We start from the raw sequence: 21,878 nt of genomic DNA, 5'->3' as shown, positions 1-21,878 counted from the left end.
CTTCATCGACGGCTGTGAATACCCACACCTCCAGTCTGAGGTATGACCATTTGTATGGACAGTTATGTTAACATTCTCATACTCCAGTGGGATGATGCTATGCGTACAACAGAGCGTTAGATTTGTCATTTTCGAAACTCTGACGAGTTAGAATGTTACGTCGTGCACTCTTGTGTTTTTTTCTTCTCCCTTATGGGAATAGGGACGAGCTTTTCTGATTGGGTAAAATGCGTTATTCTCACTAAAATTAATGAAAGTCCAATTTTAACCAGAAATGAAAGAATGCACAATAAACCGTCATCGAAGGCTGTTACCGCATCTTCAAGGTAAAGTATGACCATTAATGGCATGTACTTGCAGTGTATTTTTCTTCTCCCTTATGGGAATGGGGACGGACCGGTCTGATTGGATAAAATAGTTAATTTCGACTAAACTTTGCAGTTCCAATATTGAATGTGATTAAAGTTTGTTTCTTTAAGAAAACACCCATTTTTCCATTGGTTGGTGTCTTATTTCTGATGATATAAATAAAAATAAAAATTGGAACAAGAATTCAGAATTTCATACTGACTTTTGGGGAAAACGTTTGTTTTAGCATTGGTGTATATGGCTGAACTTAAAAGCCTCAAAGTGGTCACAAAAATACCACTGAATCTTTATTAACAGTTTTTCTTAAATGGATTTATAATAACGAATATGGTTTTAACTGACATTCCTGAGAGCATAACTGATCAGTTATTTAATAACTGTGTTTATTTTTATTGTAGTACGAAATACCGGTACAGTAATATGTAAGATGAAACTGAAATGAACAAAAAACAAAGAAAGGTTTCAGTTGTATGTGTTTTATTTATAGAAAGAGTATAAAGAATACAGGAGTATATAGCTTACAGCCTACATTGAGACAACTGTATGGCATGGTGTACAGAACAGCCCTGTACTTATACATTATCAGCAGAGTGGAGCACTGTACAGTTCAAGAATTTCGAGATGTTAAAACAGCACTGTACTGTTTTATTTCTTGTGTGTGTGCTCATTTATAGTGTTTTCGTGACAACAGTTTCTAGTTGAGTATAGACCTATATAATACAGATAGTGTACACCACTTAGAAACGTACTGTACTTAGTGTTATGATGCACAGCACTGTACTTTACAAAAGCAAAGCACTATTGGGTGCAATGGTCTTGGTAAATCATGTGTACAGTGCAGCACAACTGTTTATTTGGTACTGTAAAGATTTAAATTTTTTGTAATGTCATGTTTTTGTTATTTTTTACCTTTTAACCAAATTTGCGAAGTCGAAAATTATTATACCATTTATCTAATTTTTTCTTTCATTTATAAAGGTTAAAATTCATGATCTTTATGAGAAAATTGTGAAAATTTAACCCCCGTAAAATGTGAAAATTTAACCCCTGTATAGCTCCAAGCTACAATACAACCAAATAACAGTGTACTGCACTTCACCAAGTGGTGCACATTAAAGCACTGTGTTTGTATTACAACACCGTACAGCACTAATAGTGTACATTCTCAGCACAGTTTCAACTCAACTCAACTTCTGGATTACATCACAACTGAACAGAAATTTAGAACACGTTAATACAATATTCATCTTGTACAATATATTCATATAAATATGATTTTATTCGATTAATTACACTTTCTCCCTATGAAAAAATATAATATGTCAGAAAATTTGTATTCTTAATTGATATCTATGTACAAAATACAATAAAAAATGAACAGATTAAATGTAAATGAAATATATACCATTTTTTGTATGTACAATTATTGTGTACGTAAATTTGTTCTTTCTGGTTTTCAAATACAAAACAAACCAATTAGCCCCCTTTATCGCAACTATATAAAAAAGGACTTCAACAAAACCTAATGATTTTTCATTTCATAATTAATACATAATTGATCTATTGATGCAAGTTTTGATTGAAGCCCATACGGTTTAGATAACAATTACTATAATTATATATAAACTGACCTGGCGAATCATGGAGTGATTTAAAGACAGCAGTAAGTATCTAAACGTATAGACGAAGTAACTGAAGTCTTACAAACGCTCCTTAAAATATATATTTTAAAAAATATGTACAGAAAGGTAATAAAATAAAATGTTAACAAAAAAATGACGAAAATTCACAACCTTGGTAAATGGTATTAAAATATGACACTGAATGATCAAGCATATAAAGTACAGGAGGACAAAAGTGTGAGACAACAAGAAACTACGGTATCTATTTTAATTGGTGTTAGACAGATTGGTGAATGAGTGGAAGACTGTCGTAATTCTCAAAAAAATAGAAGTTGTGACAGTCCTGCACTGAGCCTGCATGATGTAAGCAGTGGGTGGGTGTTTGATATGACAGATCTACATGACACATTAGGGTGGGGTTAGGGTTGGGGGGAGTCTTGGGGGTGGGGATGGTGGTTGGGATTGAGAGGACGATTGGTGTCTTGTCAATCTCACGGATGGACAGGCTTTCCAACTGTGGCCGTCACCTTTAAATCTGGCCCTCACATATTCAGGCCGACCCTAAAATCACAACACAACTGCCCTACAACTATCGATGGCTTATTTTAATGTTGTTTTTTTAATACACTATGAAATTGGTTACTATGAAATTGGTTAAAGATGTCCAAATCATCTTTAACTCTAGAATACCTGGCCTAAGCATTGCAATATTCAAATGTTGTATTTAATATCAATATGATTCTTATGAAGTTTTGTTGCAGCCTGCATTGGTGACAGCTTCTCAAATACGTCCTCGACGTCTTTAAGGACCAGGCTTCAAAACATGTCCGGGCTTTCAGACAACCTACAACCTACTTGAACAACCTGACACAAAACAGGAAGTTATACAACCAGACTTTAAAACAGTGAAACATTTCACAAGTATCAAAGCTTAAGTGCTTTGATTACAAAACTATGTTAAGCAATTGTTAAGCAATAACCTGTATGTATGTTGTTATTCAAGATTTCCATCTTAACTTTTAAGGGTTAGGAATTTTTTTATCACATATTTATTTACTTTATATAAGCAAGCACTGGAAAAATTTTGATTTTCAAAAACATTTTGGAAACTAAAAAATATTATAATAATATAAATGTTGTAACATGAAACTGCATTACAAACATACATACATACGTGTTGCTAAAAGCACCATAAACTGTTCTCTTTACGAGCTGCAATATCTATAATAAGCAGTGTTAGCCTAATGGCTTATCAAGAGAACATCCCTATCATGATGGCTTGGTTTAATGTAGAACAAAAGTTTGTCCCTTCGTCCTACCCAGCCTATTCTAACAATCCCTTGATGTGGAATATTTTTTACATGCCAGATTTTTACCTCAGGCTGATTATAATGTGAATCGCAAAAAGCAAAAATAGGTCATACATTTTTATGCCGAGACTGATTTCTGCTTGTTGCGTTCCAGATTAATATTGCCTTTGGATCTCACAAAAAATGGCTTTAAAATTCTCCTAAATTGATGTTGTTATTGAGACGAAAAATCAAATAATCCACTCGGGAACGAAATATCCCATATTAACATGAGCTAAACTGTACTCATGCCTTATTAAACAGTTGAAGCGCTGTTAACATAATCAGCACTTACAAAGCCCTGTCTTCAACCAAACTACCCCCACCACACCCCATCCCCTGCCCCCTCACTTTTGCTTAATTAAGACTCACTGATAGTTTTTTTGAGCAACACTAACCATATTATCACAATATTATGAGAAAGAATTTATTAATTTAGCTTAGTTTGTAATCAAACCTCATTTTGTAAAAAAAAAATCCAAGATAATCAGACCAATAACAATTCGAACAACAAATTAAACAAACAATATTAATTAATCAAAATTTGGGTGAATGAGGTCAGGTTTGTTTGACAGTAACTAAATCTAATTGTGCTTACAACTATGGTAACACCCCCACCCCCACCTAACATGTGTCAGGTAAATGCCATCTGTGTAAACCATACAACCCAGTAATATACACTAATATAATAGAATACCAGCTGCTATCCGACAACCCTCACAGTGTAGTACATACTGACTGAATTCAACTGAGGATAACGTGTGGTAATTCCCCACAGACTATTATTAAAATTATTGCCAGCATAGTAAAGATCGTGTTCAGTGTTTAATAATTATTCCAAGTCAATTTCAGGCCTACTTCAACAGAAAGATGTTGAGAAAAATCTGATTAAAAAATGACAGATTTTTATATGATATAATTTCTCTCACTATATCTCCCCTGCGCATTATCAAACCAAGCGTTTTATTTATCGTTAAATTTTGTATCCTTTGAACTTTAATCACTATACAACTCTATGTCATAAATAAATTATAGAAATCACAATTATATTACATCTGCCTATGTATAAACAATGGTACTAAAGCCAAAAGGCTTTAAGTGACATGAAATAAAAAAAGTTGATAAAACATTTTCGCATTCAACCTTCGAAACGCACTTTATACTACCTATACTCATATAGTATCTAAAATCAATAATTAATTTTGATATGGTTAAAATACAGAAAATATCTATGAATCATTGTTCCATTTATAATCTCAGCAAACAGTAGCAGCATGTTTTAAGTGATTACTGTAGACTGCTTTAATTTCACGAGAGTTTTAATTTTGCGAGGCATTTAATCTTGAAAACTGATGGTCCATCATGTCGTAAATTAAAAACACTGAGAAATGTTTTATAGAAAATATACAGTGTATAAAAATATTTAATTCATATAGATCTATATGTTTTATGAAAACTCAGATGTCGCAAAAATGGATTAAACGTGATGGTCGCGAAAATAATTCCTCATGAATTTAAAGCGATCTACAGTACATGAAAATAGAAGTGTTACATACGGAACAGCAGAGAAAAACAACAACACAAATAGCACCTTATGGCTTAGTGTTTATGAAATCCCTGCTGTATCAATTACATGATAAGTACAATCCCCAGGGGTGGGAGCAAAAAAGGCTCCAAGTGACATTAAATATAGAAGCGGATAAAACCTTCTTGCGGTCACCCCTCCACATAGTCGACTTATATACAACAGTTGTCACAGGTATTGGAATAATAATATCTGTCATGTGTTCCCGTTCCGGATAGAAAAATCCGACCCGAGGGCACCTGCGTTGCCAGGTAACGAGGCTTGCCGAGTTACCGACTACGCAGCGCGCCCGAGTGTCGGATTTTTCTATCCGGAACGGACACACATGATAGATATTTTTTCTAGCATACCTTTCATTACATTTTTTGTGAAGAAAATCTGGCATGGGGGGATGCCAGATGGAGTTTTCCAGCACGGCTGAATTCACCGGAAATGCCTATCCGGTGTGCTAGAAAATGGATTATAGGTACATATATATTATTCTGCAGAGAATATTTATGGTATGACTGCGCAGAAAATAATAATACAGAATCAAAAATAAACAATGATAGAAAGAGAGTGGTCAAGACACAAATTAATTATAATTATGTAAAGAAATTGAATTTCATTTTTTCTGGTTATTTGATTGGTAGACAAGGAGAAAAAGCAAGTTTAATTTGTCACATAATGTAGTGAAATGACCATTGCACACATTGGTCTGTTATGCAAAACTTGCGCTCCGTGGGTGAGTAACAAAATAAAATACAAGATTGGTACTGTGCCATATCGTACACATGTAGACCATTAACAATTGTCTATAGTTTGTTCATATCTCATTATAACATTTCATTTTGCATAATCGCCATCTTTTAAGACAGCTATGTCAAATGCTGCTGAAAAAGTAAATCTGTATACAAATCTAGCCAGCCTGCCGACTGTTTCTATAAATAACTCTCTGGTTACATTAAGATGCCACTAACAGCATCGAAATATCACAATTTCATTAATACAACGAACACTGTGTCAGTTAAATTCTATAATTTCATCCTATCCTCAACTTTCCGTTATTTCTTTTTGGCCATTAATTTCTTTTGCTCCTTTTCTCTCGCTTTTGCTTCTTTTTCCATTTGCTTCCTTTCCCGCTCCTGTTGTTTACGTTCTTTCTCCATGGCAATCTTTAATTCTTTCACCTTCTTTTTCAACATGTCACGGTCTCGTGAATTAACAATTCCCATTGCCTGAAAAACAAAGTAACATATTTTGAGATTTTTTTTCAAAAGCTTTCCTTATATCAACATACCCGTCAAATTCAATGAGGAATATTCCTTCATTTCTATCTAACATTTTCAAAGATAGATTTCCTAGCGAAAAATAGTTTGTACACATATATATCCATGTTATTTTACGCAATTCATTATCTCACATTGTACTGACAAACATTTCAAATGATCAACAATCTTAAAGAAGTTATCTTTTTTAAACTTTCTTTAATTCATATAAGCCAAAGTTACAATATATAACGACTATGTTCGCATTTCTTGTTTAAACTTAATAAGCATGATCCCATCTGGTTCCAACCTTGAGTTTATTGTTATCGAGAGCCAGAAGCTGGGGACCAGTGACCCCATGATTACGAAACGTGTCGGCGTACAGCTCCATTTCCACCCCCATCAGCCAGTGTCGTACGTGATCCTCCGTCCACTCATTTATGCCGCCCGTGCTAAATGTGTTCATGCCCGCGCCAAGGCTGCCTCCCATTGCCTACAAAAATGAACACATTGCAATAATTGTTTGTTACTGACTTCAATGCCTCAAAATAACAGAGCATAATAAAAACACACTGTCGATTCAGGTTACCCATCCCTACCTAGGACTCATGTTTTTATAGACTGTTGGAAAAAACAAAAACAAAAAACCCCACTTTTTTAAGATTGTGTTTTAATATGTAGTTTGAAAACATTTCAAGCCTTTTTCAGATTACAGTTGAACTCATTGGCTCAAAATACCAGGGACCGGCTCAAAGATGCCTCAAGCCTTAATATTTACTTAGAGCAGCCAACGAGGAATTCAAGCCAAGCTAGTTCCAGCTAATGGGGTTCGAATGTACTTATCTCAGACTCAAAAAGAATTTAGTGAAAATGGATCATAATCTCAGGGATATTTGCCTGTAACTTTCTCAGAATGAAGCCTACCTGTCCAGCTGGCGGAGCTGCCACGGTGTAGGAAGTCGTAGACTCAGTCTCCCCGACCATATAACCTGACGATGTGTCACTTGCAAGGCTCACACCTGCAACATACAAGCATAAAGTTCGCCAAACCTAGCTAAATGAATAATATTTACTCTTTTTAAACCATTTATCTTAAAGCCGCCTAGAGAATGTCATAAAAATATTTTAAATCAGTTTTCAGTACCTCAGACGAATCCAATAGGCTACTTTTTTAAAGCATGAAGAGATTCAAATTATTTCAGCTGGATCTAATTTTAGTGCTTTGTAAGGGTTGATAAAATGCAACTTGTTGAGTGACGAAAAAGTGGTCTAATCTGCTTCGTAATTTAATGTCACTTACAACCTTTTTCCTTCCACTCTGCAAACTGTACTTTAGAACAGGATATGATATTAGGAAGGGAGAAAATGAAAAATTGTAATGAATTCTTCACTGAAATATTGTAATAAGCTGCAGTGTTTTGCATGTGGAAGATATACACCATATTGGTTGGATGTGCTTGAAACAATACATTGGAACTTTATAGTTCATAACTTAAAATAAGCCAATCAGAGCCAAGTTATTTGTGCAATCTATTTTGGCTGTTGGCCTACTATATATATATATATATATCGAGCAGAGACATCATTTTGAATGGCCTTGTTTCGAAATAACCTGATGACAAGACTGTAATGCAAGGTGCTTTGCAAAAATTATAGGAACATGATCACCGAAGAGCGAACGCTAAAGTTTGTCTGCACATTATCAGAAAAAGAATCCACCAGAAATGTATTGTCTTTGGCAACATGTGTACCAAGTTTCATTTGAATAACTTGTGCAGTATTTCAGTTTTGGCCAAGATTTATGTATTTCCCCCCTGACTTCTGATGACATCACTGAAAAGGCTAGGACAGTACATCCACTTTTATTCTTCAGAAAAAAAAGAAGAACTAATAAATGGGTAAAGGAGAGTATTTAACATTAACATTGTGTGCATTAGGGTCGGCAGTGTGTGTACAATACTTTCTGTGTTTACCACGCTTAAGTCTTTGGAATGAATCTATGGAGAAATACAAGCAGTGTTATACGCATGAGAAAAATAAAACATGATTTTGTCTGTTCCAATTTCGCAGTTGTCAAAATTAGAACAAGCCCACAAGCTCTGCACTGGTATAATGCTTCTTGGGCTTCTTGCCCAAACCCTGAAGGGCAGGGCTTTTGCATAAATTTGACACCAAGCACTCAGACTTGTTCATGTGATGGTCTTAATTCGATGACTGTTGTAAGCCTTCCTGATTGTCATAGTCACAATGCTAAATGATTGCTTTTCTTCCCTATACATAAATCTTTGACATGTGAGTATGGTTGGTGGTTACCAAGCCAGACAAGTTCATTTTCTCCAGGTTCCCTGGCATCCCCAAGAACACAAGACCAAACTCTTGTGCAACATCGTGCCAACAAAAACAATCGTTGTAAAATAAATAACATTTAAACAAGTCTGATGTTCAAAGGTTCTTCTTTTCAGACAGAATGCATGCAACAGTTTATAAGATTAGTTGGATTAAATCATGCTTGATTAATAATTAATGAAATTATTTCCTTCTATACACAGTGCATGCACATGCTTAAGCAGTTTATTCGAAGAGACAAAATTACATGTCAAAAACATGCAAAACGAGCCAAGTATCTCACAACTCCCATTAATGTTTTTATTACTTATAAGCTTATTAAAACGTGAAGAAATATTGTTAACAAATATTTCATTTATTAATATTTCACTTTTTAGAATTCACTCTAATGTTTCACTTATCAGAATTCACTCTAATGTTTCACTTATTAGAATTCACTCTAATATATCACTTTTAAGAATTCACTCTAATATTTCACTTATTAGAATTCACTCACAGTTAAACAAAATTAGATGAACAAATCTTGTTAAAAATATTTCATTTCATTTAATAAAATTCACCCTTCGTAAAAAACATTAGCTGAAGAAATCTTGTTAAAAATATTTAATATCGTAGAATTTACTCTTACTTATATTTATAGCTGAATTAAATATTATATGGAAATTTATTAACAACACTCTTACAACATTTATTTCTCCTAGCAAAAATACTTTATCATGGTTTATTATTTCTTCATTATTTCTAATGGAAATTTAGTACCAAATATCACAAAAAAATACTTTCAATCTAAAATGGATTATATTCTCCGAAGAATTAAATTGTAATGATACCTTGAGTATACACATGTAGAAATCATAAGAAATCCAGAATATAAAACAATGTATAATTTTTTTTATATCATATGTTTTTGCTTCAGAATACAAAAAGACTTGTGCAAGAAAGGCTTACCATCGAAGTCAGTTCCTGTGTCAAGTTTGCGTTTTGAAATAAGTGTGATCCCGCCCTCAGGTACAGGGCTGTCCTCAGAGTTAATGCCCCGGGCTGAAATGAGGGTGACCCCACCCCCTTTGTCTCTGTCCCCACCGCTCCCAAACTTGAAAGGCAGGCGGGGTAATATTCCTGTGGGGAAAAACCCGGGGGTTAGTGCAAACAAGGTTAGTACAACATATATGACCCAAACCTCTCATCCATAAGTCAAATCAGTAACATGTTTTAGCACATAATCAGTAACTTTTTAAGCACTGAACCTGAGTAACATGTATTAGCACAAAATCAGTTACATTATATTATATCAGCACAAAACCAATATATTTTAGTAATCCCTTCCTCCGTAAACCCTTGTTTTCATTTATTTTCACATTTCATCAACAGACTTTTGTTAGATTTTACATATTTGAATTGAAAGATTTCCGTCAATTGCACAAGAATATGAATAGTGTAAATCATTTTGTAAATCTAATACTGTGAAATTGTCTCACTAAAAATTTCTGATTAAAGGTCTGTTCTCATATTATGACAGTGTTTCATAAATTATGTAAAGACTTTTCTTTAACTGATCAAATCCATTAAAACCATAAACAGGACTATGGATGCGAAATTTGGGGACACTAAAACATTCCCATACTTGAAAACATGCTGGCAAAGTTGTACACATATAAGCAATGGGATTATCCGAATGATTCACAATCTAGGGATAGGTGTACCTATGAAAACAATGTTCCCAAAAGCATTTTTTTCACTCACAAAGTTTTATAGCATTGTGGCAATTGAAGTAAATGTCATGACCCATTTTTTGTATATTACAAAACAATTTTTTCAAACATAGATAAAAAAGAGAGATGCTCATCATGCATAAAAGGTGACAACAAAACCAAAACTATTAAATTCTTTTTAAGTTCATATGCATAGTGAAAAAGAATAATTCTAAACAATTTCAAAATGCAAATAAAGATTTTTTCATCTGAGGCTATTGATGGCTTTTATTTCTAACTTCAGTTATCGACATGTACAAATCCATCCACAATAATTTTCCAAAATACATGTACAATAATATTCAACCCTGGAACATGTGCTGATGAAAATTTATTCTGCTTCACAAAATTTTAAGCTTTTGAACTTCAGCAATGACTGTTGAATTTACATAACAATTACAAGTATTGTACGACTGCTATTCAAGCTCATACATGCTATGAAATAGGAACATTCTATGGTCAAGAATCATGCCACATCTAAACTATAACAGCTTTTCAAAAACCACAAATGAACTCATTCGCTAAATAAGCTTATGAAACTACTAGTTCAAATAGAGCATCATTTTTATACAAGAACACTGCTACTCCAATGCCCATTATATTCTCTCTGATTTCTCAGTCAATCATGCAGCATAACTAGACAATGATCAAGGTCAGAGTTATTGTCCTTGCTGTACATCAGTGTATCATTTCTTGCAACATGTGTACCAAGTTTCATTTGAATATCTTTGTTCTTTGAGATATGACAAAGATCAAAGATTTTGAGAGATGCTATCACAGGCAACAACGACACCATTGCTATGACAACAACTCAATTTCAAACAACAGGAAAGGTACAAATGTGTTGCATTCATTACGTTGGAATAGATTCAAAAATACGTTTCAAAAGTTCAACATCATCACAAAAATACACTGAAAGAAAAAAAAGGAGGCTTTTGGTCAATTTCGTAAGCATCAAAATTGAATGCACCCAAAGTGAAAACTCATAGAATATAGCAGTATAAAAGAATATTGATTAATATCTTTGTACGACAAAATCAATAAACAACAAAGTCCGGAAAAGCTGAGAAAAATGCTTTACAATCGTTTCGATTCTTGAGAAAATGTTCTCTATTAAGTGCTTCAGAATTTGACGTTAACCTCACTTTAATAATCTTACTGATTTTTCCGAAATCCAATTTTCGCTTACAAAACTCAAATACGTTGAAAGCTGAAATGTGTGTGCATACAGTAATTATATGCGTAAAAATTTAAATGCTTGTTGATAAACCATGCGTATAAATCTAGGCATCATAGTACCATTATCTTCATAAACCCAATTTCGACAACTCAGAGCTTTTATTTCAGTATTAAAAGCAACATAGGATAACATACACTGATTTTGAAAGCAGCATCATTCAGTAACAAAAACTGTCCCTTTTTTGTATATCAAATTCACATCTCTTGACCAGAAAATTAATGATTCCCATCAAAACTACCCCGTTCTTTTAAGGCTTTCAGCTCTTCAATTTTTTAATTATATTTTTTAAGTCAAGCTCCTAAATCCTAAGTCTTGAGGTCATTATTTTTAAATTCAAAGTAGTTACTTTTTCTTTTTTTCATGTTTGCCTTATTTAGTTGACGTATATTTAAAAAAAGATATTTCACTTTCAGCCATGTAAGAATTTGATAATCAGGCATGTACCTCTCTAAGTTTTATATATAATTGTATAAGTCAAGAAGTCACTACATGGGACAGAGGGGTTATTGTTTGATTTCTTAGATAAGTACGAGTTATAAGAAGGGATGAGGCAGTATTCAGAATTGTTCTTATCCTTATCCTTAGACATGCCTCCGTGATAAGAATATGTTTGCTTGCCAATTAATTTTAATCCAATCAAAACACTCAGATTTTACTTTAAAATTAGCTCAAATCTAAGGTGGTTGTTGAATAAAATCCCTGGCATCATTTTCTTAAATTTAACCATTTCACTTACACTGCATCAGTATATGGTACACATATAAAATGATGGTATGAAATAAAAAAATGTTCCCCAAATCATGTAGATGAAAAAACAGGGACAGGGCAGTTACCTTTTGATTTCTTAGCCGAGGAGGAGTTGTCTGAAGCACTGGTGTCGGCGGTTCCACTCGTTGTCGTGGAAATAGTGTCAAGGCCAGGAATCTCACTATCGCGTCCTGCAAAATTTGGCCGGCTTGGGTCGTATGACGTTTGCGAGATTGTGGATGAGGATTCGGAACTTAGCCTGTAAAATATTAAGTTAAATTTATACTTATGTTTTCTTGCTTGATTTTGATGAAAGCTCATAGAACCAAGTCTGCTTTTAGGCAGAAACATATTCTCAGCTGGGAACCATTTCATCATGATTTTCAGGACTCTTCATAACTAGGAGAGATTTTAAGAGTACCATACTCATTTTGAAAATAACTAATTACAAACCGCTCCTACCTAGATTCTGGATGAAAAGACCCACAGGCCAATTTTGGTGCAAGAAACCAAACCCCTGATGGGTCACCAGCTCTCACAACCTCTTGGGTGAGAGACAAACACCTCTCAACTACTAGACCTTTCTCACCCTGGTGGGGCTCAAGCCCACAACCTCTTGGGCGAGAGGTGGTGACCTCTTGACCACTCCCAACCCTGTTAAATATTTTATGGGAGCAGTCAATGAAGTACTGGTGTAAAATGGCTTTTTAATAATATCAGTAGTAACACCAGAGTTTCATGAGGCTGATAGTAAAAAAAATAACATTGTTAACAGCACCGTTGTTGAGCTTAAATGTGATATATAATATTTACTGTTCACAATCAAGTACAGCTCAAATCATGTGATGAATACTGCAGATCACAAGTGTATCTATGGAACTTTCCAGAGTAATATAGATTTGAAAGTTAACATATATTGATGTTGAGGCCTCAGTGTCATAATGGGAATAAGAGACTTAACATATCAGATCAGCTGATTGGTGAAAAGAAATAACTATAGCAACAATGAGCCAATCAAAAGCTGCTATTTCCAAGATAATATTATCTCCTAAACATATTGGATCAGCTTATTGGTGGAAAAAAATAACTATAGCAACAATGAGCCAATCAAAAGCTGCTATTCTATATGATAAAATTATCTCTATAATTCCTAGGGAATCCAAACCACTGCAGCTTTAACATCTAAAACACACTACAGGCATCTGAAAACTCACTGTTATCTTAAGGGAAAATATCCCTGATTTAGTTTTCACTGTTATTCCACAAATGATCAGAATTGCAGAACTATTTGCATAATTTGAAGAACTACTTGTTTGGTAATAAGCTCTGTCCATTGATTAATGCAAATATATCTTGATTAACATACTATCAACTATTTGTTTCAATGATGTGTGATATACAGTTTATCATGAGACTCCAAATTTTTTGTGAGGAAAGGTATATTTGTCTTTCAAGCACTGTGAAATGTGCAAACAGAAATGCAAATAAAATGTTAAGCATGTTCTATACTTTGGACTCAAAAAGATTTGTTTCTGGTTACCCTATCGACCCTATTTGTCTGCCACCAACTTATTTTATTCCTGAAAATAAAGAAAAAATCACTTATATAAAAATGCCCTTCAACAGTAATTCACATGCCTTTTAAAAAAACACAAAAAAAACCTACTTTCCAAGACATATCTTTTTGGGCATGTAACCAGAAATAAACCTTTTTTTGGCCTTAAACAAAACACACAAAACGCAAAAACAAATCAAGTAAAAGGTTGCATATGCTGCATAAAGCTGAAGTATTTGAAGGATTGGAAGTGAAAAGGCTCTATTATGCTTTATTATTTGCCAAGCTATCTCAGTCAGTAAAGTCAAGGTCATTTCATTTCTAGGTGTGTCTGCTGTAGGAGTTGCCAGTAAAAGTACCACTCAAAGCATATATTAATTGTATTATCCAATTTCACGCAATTTATTACATGTACCTGATTATACTGTGTGTAGGACGCACTTTTTTGCCCCGCGGTTCAACGAAAAAAATGCCTGCGTCCTATTTATAGTATTAGGCTTCTGACTTCAATGGAAAAGCATCTTTAGGATTGTTCTTATTATCATTTTATCATTTATGTTAATGTGCTTTACTATTTAATAACCTTAGCCATTTTCACTGTTAAATAAATTTTGTCGAAACAAAAATGGTGTCTGCTCATTTTTTTACTGCGTAATATCTATGGTATTAAGGTTTTTTACCCGATTTTTCACGTATTTATTTTGCCTGCGACCTACCTTTGTTAACTTCCTATACACAGTATAATATGATAAGCAAAAGACCCTTCTGCATTGTGAAAATATGAGAAATACATGATGTAGCATTAAATTGTCACTTTGATCTTTTTTTCACATTCACGCCTCACAATACAACCCACTCCAGATGAAGCTATTACCTTTCCCTAGGGACATCACTAGACTCCGAATTTTCCCCCGTGTCTGAGTGATCAGAGGGGGGTGGGGGAGGGGTGGGGGCGGATACTACAGGGGGTGGGACGGTCCCCTGGGGAGCGTCTTCCTTGGCATCACCTCGACGACGGCGATGGTCACTCTTGCGTACCGTGTTTTCGCTGCAAAGTGCAAAAAGCGGAACAAAATTTAGCCAAGCAACCCACACTATGGCAACACACACAATACTAGTGCTCTTTTTAACAACGCATCAAGTGCAAAAGCATGGGAATGTTACTAACGGCAGTTATAAAGAAAAGTACTTATTTTAAGTAAGTCATTTAACAAACAAATTCTTGCATGTGGTAAATAAATACTTTTACTTTTCCGCAGTGAATAATTTTGTATCAAATGTGTGACTAACAATAATATCAACTAACTCAAGAAGGTTTTCACAAAAGGTCATAAATTTGCTTTTTCAGAAATTATTGCATTGGAAACTGATGAAAAATGCCAATCTGTTTATTTTGCATATAAAAACCATACCCAAATAACTATATTTCATAGCTGATTATAATAATAGTAATCAATCTGGCCTTAAATTTTATGTACCCCTTCTAAAAAAACAACAAAGCTTTTGACCAAAATGCACTTAAAATGAAGAAAAAGATGCGTTTACCGCAGCAAAAAAAGTGCTTCAGTGCATTAATGCGCTTATAACGCTGATAAAATGGGCTTAAAAAACCCAGATAAATTGCTTTGTGCAGAATAAATGTGCTTCAGTAACAAAAAAATGTACTTCTTTGTTGTTCTTAATGCGCTCGGTAAGAAAAATATGGGGCCAATATCGCTGCTTTTAATGCAGATTAAATGCGCGTTTAACATACTTCTTTATATGTAATACCTAGAATACAATTCTGTAGGAAAATCTCAAGTGCAATAGTAGCAATTTCTAAAAACATTTAACATGTTTGATTTATATCTTTTTATCTGTTTCTTTTTTTTGCAGGGGTAGATGAAGAAGGATGGGACAGGGGTGTAATATAGTAAACCTCAACCTTTATGCAAGACTTTCCGAACATAGGCATAGTCAAATTTATACACATTCCTGTTCACCTCATATCTAATCTAAACGTACAAAGAAAATAACCTACATAGGAATAGCAGTGCAGGTTCAAGAATGTCATAGAAAGGACCGTGTTAACAATTTATATTGTTCATTCCATTTTCTCTCTGAAAATGGCAATTATGCACCTCGTTGGGAAGACCCTGGTATAAATGTTCCTAACCCCATAGCCATAATTTATAGCTAATATAACCTATAAATGAATAGTTTTGTTAAAGAATGACGTGGACAGGACCATGTGATATATTGATATTGTTTGTATCATTCTATCTACGAAAACAGCAATTATACACCTTTTACGAACCAACCTGATATCAATGAACCTACAAACCCCATAGCCATAATATATAATAGCAAACCACAAACAGTATCTGAATAGCGGTTTATAAAAGCTAGCAACACTTACACATTCAAGTTCAAAACATATTGTGCGGTCCTGTAGAATTGTGCAACATAATCATTAAATTGAACCATAATTGAAATTGCCACAAGGAAATAATGTCATTATGTATTTTCAATTTATATCATAAATGAAGCAGCAATCATTAAATAAAATCAATAAACCATATTAATATTTTTATATTTAAACTATGACTATGAGGACCCCTTTAATAAAATACTTTTAGGTTAAATGTCACTAAATATTTACAGGTCACATGACACCAAAGCATGAGTTAATTCCCTTGAAGCTGTGATAACAGTAAGCGCACATAAAGACTTAACTTGGAAAATTGCAAAATGAATCGAACCCAGATCTAATAAATTTGGTTTGCATTATACAATGTAGATAATTCGCAAAGAGTAGAAAATAGCTGCAAAATTAAGATATACATGTATATGTTTATATGTGTAGGTAAAATAGCTTCGGAACAGCTTAAATAAAACTGACGGGAATAAAAGCTACATTCAAAGCACTTGAGAATCAACTTCTTAATTCAAAGCAAAAAAATTCTCCACGGCCTAGTCTGTTTTTAACAGAACGCATTTTAATACAATATGACAGATTTAACACTATAAAGGCCCTAAGAATTTGGAAAGCAGTCTCAATATGAACCAGGGAGTCTCATAATGTTAAATGGAATTAATAATTGACGATGTGGATAGAATGTCATGTGAAAACATTCATCTGCAACCTCCCGAAATATCTTAAAACTAGCATACCTGTCATTGGCGACCCATGTATCGACGACCCGACTCTCCTGCCGCGAGTCTATGGCAGCTTGTATCAGTTCTTCACTGTCCACAGACTGAAAAACATAATGCCAAAGATTACAAAAAGTAGAATGTACTGTATAGCAGAATAGTACCTTTCAAATGCTCCCATTATCAATATTTTGTAATCATTTGGGTAAAGGTCAGTCATTCTATATAAAAAAAAACTTTGTTTGAATCAGAAACCAGACAATAACACTGGCTGATGGATGGGTGAAATAATGGTGGACATAAATGATGCGAGTATATACCTTGGGCCGTGTGTCAGAGGATGTCATGAAGCGATCAGGCTTATGTAGCTGTACCATTGCTGACCAATGTTTAGAAACCTTGTGTGAGGGAACAACTCAATGTCAGGGCTTATAAGGTATCATAAAAGTTTTCAAGAATGTACCTCATGCTGTTTGGTCGCTGGTTGTTGCAGGGAACAAGCAGCTAGCTGGGCTTTTGCCTTTTTGACTGATGTGTCTAAAAGCCTGTCTATGGTACAGACTAAAAAACAAGGGCTACTGTTGGGGTCAAATTATGGGCCATAAGTAGTTAATAATTACATACCTTTGGTCGTTTGGTCGGAGGACGTCGTGGCGAATTAGCTGCTAGCTGGGCTTTTGACTTGTTGACTGATGTGTCTAAAAGCCTGGTCTGAGGGACGGACTCAAAAACAGGGGCTTGTTTTGGAGTGACTGTTTCATCATCAGCAGCAATAGGGGCCACTTTAGGGGGTGCTGATTTGAACACTGGGCCAGTTTCTGCTACAACTGCAACCTCTACAGCTGTAAAATATAGATATATTTTGATGTAACATTAGTACAAGTATCATCAGGAAAGCTAACAGTTTCAGTAAGAAAACATTTACTGAATGTACAAACACTTACTTCACAAGACATTCATCATAAACAGTGTAAGATCTTATATTTGAAAGACCATCTGTTACCCAACATTTATAGAACATTTCTTGCAGATAAATGACAAAACGCATCAGTGTTTGATGACCTACCTGGGCTAGGTGGCTCCGTTGATGAAGAAACAGACTCACTCTCGGAAGAAATCTCATCATGATCGTGTAGGGGGCGCATTCCGGAGTCTGAAATGAAAACATCTGTATTAGACTGATCTGAAATGGACACATTTATGTATACACCCGAGTCCAAAATGAAAACATATATGTTTACATACAAACAAGTCTGAAATGGAAACATATGTGTCCATGCATGAGTCTGAAATGGAAACATATATGTGTACAAGCAAGTCTGAAATGGAAATATATGAGTTCGTCAGAGACTGAAATGGAAACATGTGTACAAGCGGGTCTGAAATGGAAACATATATGGTACAGATTTTGATAATAGACAAACAAACAAGAGCGCCCCAAGTGGAAGCCAATACACGCCCATTTTTCTTATGGTTCAAGGGGGATAAACCAATATATCAGCCAGTTATACACCTTGCTACACAAATGCAATGTCATCATTATGAACATGACTTGTGTACTTAGTTTCATGTCGCCATGTTGCCGGCCTTGCTACACAAATGCAACATTATAATTGCAAACATGTTTCATGACAACATCTCAAATATTTTTTGTAAGAGTCATGGCCAACATTTTGCATAGCGCACCAAGGCTTGAGCAACACCTTAACTTTCATGCTTCTAGAGAGGAACTAAAACAAGAATCAGTTTTCCTAAGATCAAATGAAAACTTAACCACGAGTCAATCACACATAATATCCTACCTCGTGTGGGTGGGGTTGCAGATGTCGAAGGCTGCACTGGTGACTCGTGCCTCTGCTTTTGAGGAGGGATGGGTAATCCAGCCTCCCTGTGAGCTTCTCGCACTTCTCCTTCCAACTCAAATATCTAAAATATGCATAAAAACAATCTCAGAAAATACCATGACAACTATCACAGTTTAAAGGTGGTTCATCGAGTATTGGTAACTTGCAGTAACCGTATATTCTGTGACACACTCTTCTTGAGGGTTGAAACAGCTGAAGTAGAAACTTTGTTAAAGTAAACAACTTGTCAAAGCTGCACTCTCACAGATTGACAGTTTTGACATTTCTAATATTTTTTTTGTATCAGAGTTACATGATTTTGATATCAACGCCTTCATTTAAGTCATATTAGATAACTGATTGAAAAACTACTTTTTCTTAAAGCATTAGTCGTGCTTTAAGCCATAAAACATCAATTTTTGCATGTTAATATGAGAAAAAACTGTGATCTGAACTGTTGACAGCAGTCTTATATCACTGGTTTACGAACATTAATGTAAAAATTGACTGTTTTAAAGACAAAGCATAAAAAGTTGTCAAACTTGTCAATCTGTGAGAGAGCAGCTTTAACATAGAGGTGGTATATGCCTACCCTATCTTTCAGAGACTTGACCAATGCGTCATATTGCTGGTTTCTCTCTGTCTGTTGTTGAAGTAGTGATTCTCGCTCGGCCAGGAAGTCCTTCTCGCGTTGCTGGTATTCCTTTATAAGTTTCTTCGCCTTGTGGTATTTCTTTTCAAGGGCAGATAATTCCCCTTGCATTTTCTTCTCAAGCGCGATATACTGGCCTTGGGATCCCTCCATCAAGTCCTGGGGTAGAAATACAGTAAATTTTAAATGAAGTTATTCATTTTCAGGTAGTTTGATTTAATGACATTTCATTGTGAAATAATTATGTATCATGATAAAGATTCTTCAGAAGGGCAGATAATTCTCCTTGCCTTTAGTTCTCTTGGGCGATCTCAAAATCAACACAGTTACTTCCCTTACAGTACAGTAAGCACTTCCACCATACAAGTCACGTGACCATAGATACTATGTCAATGATCTTTAAAACAAATTTGGGGATTTAAACCTCTACTCACCTTTCATAATTGGAATTTGAAAATAACTATCCAAAGAGAGACATTTTTTGTTATTACTATTTTATATAAATTTTATACAGGTGAAATCCAGCTATGCTCACTCATGGTGGCAGACATCTATTCTGTATGCCAGGGGAGATCACTGTGTAATAAACTAGGGTGATATATCACTAGGTCCTAGGGTAGCAAAGCCAGTTTGTGTATACCACATGATAAATGAAGTATTTAGCTACTATTTTCAATAATTCTAATCAATATCCTTGTCTTAGTATACCTGGTAGTGGTTAATCTCCTTGCGAGCAGTGTGAAGAGATTTTTCGACGTCACGCAATCGGGTGGCCATTTCCTCGTTTTTACGGTCACCTGCCTTTTTCCCAGCATCAGCACCCTCCAGCACAATCAGACGACCCTTCAGTCGCGCTAGTTCTGCTTCTAGTTCAGCAATCCGTGCCTGTGCCTGCAAATTGGACATATACGTATAAGAACAATTGTACGTAATTTTATTCATTAAGTACATAAAGTGCATTTTTTGCTGTCTTAATCAAAAGGCTTGTCAAATTCTCACCAGATGTGGATATTTTAGCTATATACATATTTTATTTTTTGGGGGGAGAAGGGGTAGGAGGGTAAAACATGGCCATGTTTAATTTTGTGGGTGCTATTCTCAATGGGTGTGTCAAAATCCTTAGTGTCAGAAATCATTGGTCCTTATGCCACCTGCTGCCTGAGTGGGCAAGACATGTGCAGTGCATGGGGCTTCTTTGAGCTCCTAACTTACCTCTTTCAGCTTAATAAATAGTGCCTGTGGCTCCATATCAGGGCATATTTCTGGACTGGGAGTGGCCAAGTCTGTGACCCCTTCTGAAACCCCTTCAATGGCCAGGCTAGCAGAGACACCCTCCTCGGGGGAACTGACACTGCTATCACTGTCCACACCTAGAACATTTACGGTTACAAATTGTTGTAGCGAATGCCAATGATTTTACAGTTGTTAATTTTCAGTCAAGAAAGGATCTCAACTATAAATGCAGCCAAAGTTTAAGGCCTTGCTGTAGATTTTTGTCTCTAATAACATGTGTAACAAGTTTCATTTGAATGATCTTGAATAATTTTATAAGTTATGGACAAGATTCAAATACTCCCTCAAGAGTGATGGCATTTGATAATTGAGTTGCTTCCCCTGCCTTAAGCTCTTCAGAAACTCCAGCCTTCTCACTCTGATCCACTACACTTATAAACCTCCACAAAAATTAACATGAACTCCCTCGATACCTGATGGCATTTGACAATGAGGTTGCATCCCCTGCTGGGAGCTCTTCAGAAACTTCAGCCTCCTCACTCTGCTCCAAAATACTTATAAACCTCCACAAAATTTAACATAAACTTCCTCAATACCTGACGGCATGGACAATGGAGTTGCTTCCCCTGCCTGGAACTCTTCAGAAACTTCAGCATCCTCCATCTCCTCCCCAACCCTCTCGTCTTCCTCCCCGGATGACTCATCAAGGTCCTAAAAATGGGTAAACAGACAAATCATATGAGAGGTTTTGATAGTACAGTAAGTGTTAATAGTGATTTTTTACAACTTTTTGTGAATGGGGCCAGTGCCCTTAGAATTGTGAATTGACAAAATGTCTAAATTGTGAATTTACGACTGTATATTTCAAACAAGGAAACAAAGCAAAGGCACTTTAAAATATGGAAATTAAAACCTTAAAAAAGAAATGCGAATATTGAGTCCAACCTTTGTGAAAAAGTGTAATTATTGGAAAAAATTAACACTTGAATAAATAGGGTAATTCACTATTTTCTTTAAGGTTTTAGGGTTTAACAGTTCACCAAGGTCAGACAGACAGACAGATGGGCATGCGTTAAGCTGTCACGGTATATAATACAACTTTCATATAGTTTGAGAAAAAAGAGAAACTTATGATAGCTTTCTATACTTCAACTAAGGTAAACTTTCAAATGAAATAGCAATGTGAAATCATGGTTGTCATGT

General features: G+C 35.0%; 1 protein-coding gene across 5 annotated transcripts in view; it reads right to left on the bottom strand.

Moving 5' to 3' along the window:
- Positions 1-829: 829 nt before the first annotated feature.
- The window catches only part of LOC128240723 (serine-rich adhesin for platelets-like), a 40,991-nt gene continuing 19,942 nt past the window's right edge, over positions 830-21,878 (bottom strand). For 3 of the 5 annotated variants that reach the window (XM_052957514.1, XM_052957517.1, XM_052957516.1), the window contains 14 exons: positions 21,272-21,386; positions 20,655-20,812; positions 20,151-20,333; positions 19,383-19,601; positions 18,749-18,872; positions 18,013-18,099; positions 17,571-17,788; positions 16,965-17,050; positions 14,686-14,859; positions 12,343-12,515; positions 9,467-9,637; positions 7,097-7,191; positions 6,483-6,665; positions 830-6,142 (listed from right to left, as the gene is read on the bottom strand). In XM_052957514.1, the coding sequence (XP_052813474.1) occupies positions 5,969-6,142; positions 6,483-6,665; positions 7,097-7,191; positions 9,467-9,637; positions 12,343-12,515; positions 14,686-14,859; positions 16,965-17,050; positions 17,571-17,788; positions 18,013-18,099; positions 18,749-18,872; positions 19,383-19,601; positions 20,151-20,333; positions 20,655-20,812; positions 21,272-21,386 (2,160 nt within the window). In that variant the 3' untranslated portion in view covers positions 830-5,968. The remainder of the gene's footprint in view (positions 6,143-6,482; positions 6,666-7,096; positions 7,192-9,466; positions 9,638-12,342; positions 12,516-14,685; positions 14,860-16,964; positions 17,051-17,570; positions 17,789-18,012; positions 18,100-18,748; positions 18,873-19,382; positions 19,602-20,150; positions 20,334-20,654; positions 20,813-21,271; positions 21,387-21,878) is intronic. The other 2 variants (XM_052957518.1, XM_052957519.1) reach the window with 2 other exon arrangements.

The sequence above is a fragment of the Mya arenaria genome, chromosome 7 (genome assembly GCF_026914265.1).
Source record: "Mya arenaria isolate MELC-2E11 chromosome 7, ASM2691426v1".
In the NCBI taxonomy this organism is placed as follows: domain Eukaryota; kingdom Metazoa; phylum Mollusca; class Bivalvia; order Myida; family Myidae; genus Mya; species Mya arenaria.
The sequence above is the reverse complement of the archived record's forward strand: the minus strand, read 5'-3'. Positions and strand labels throughout refer to the sequence as shown.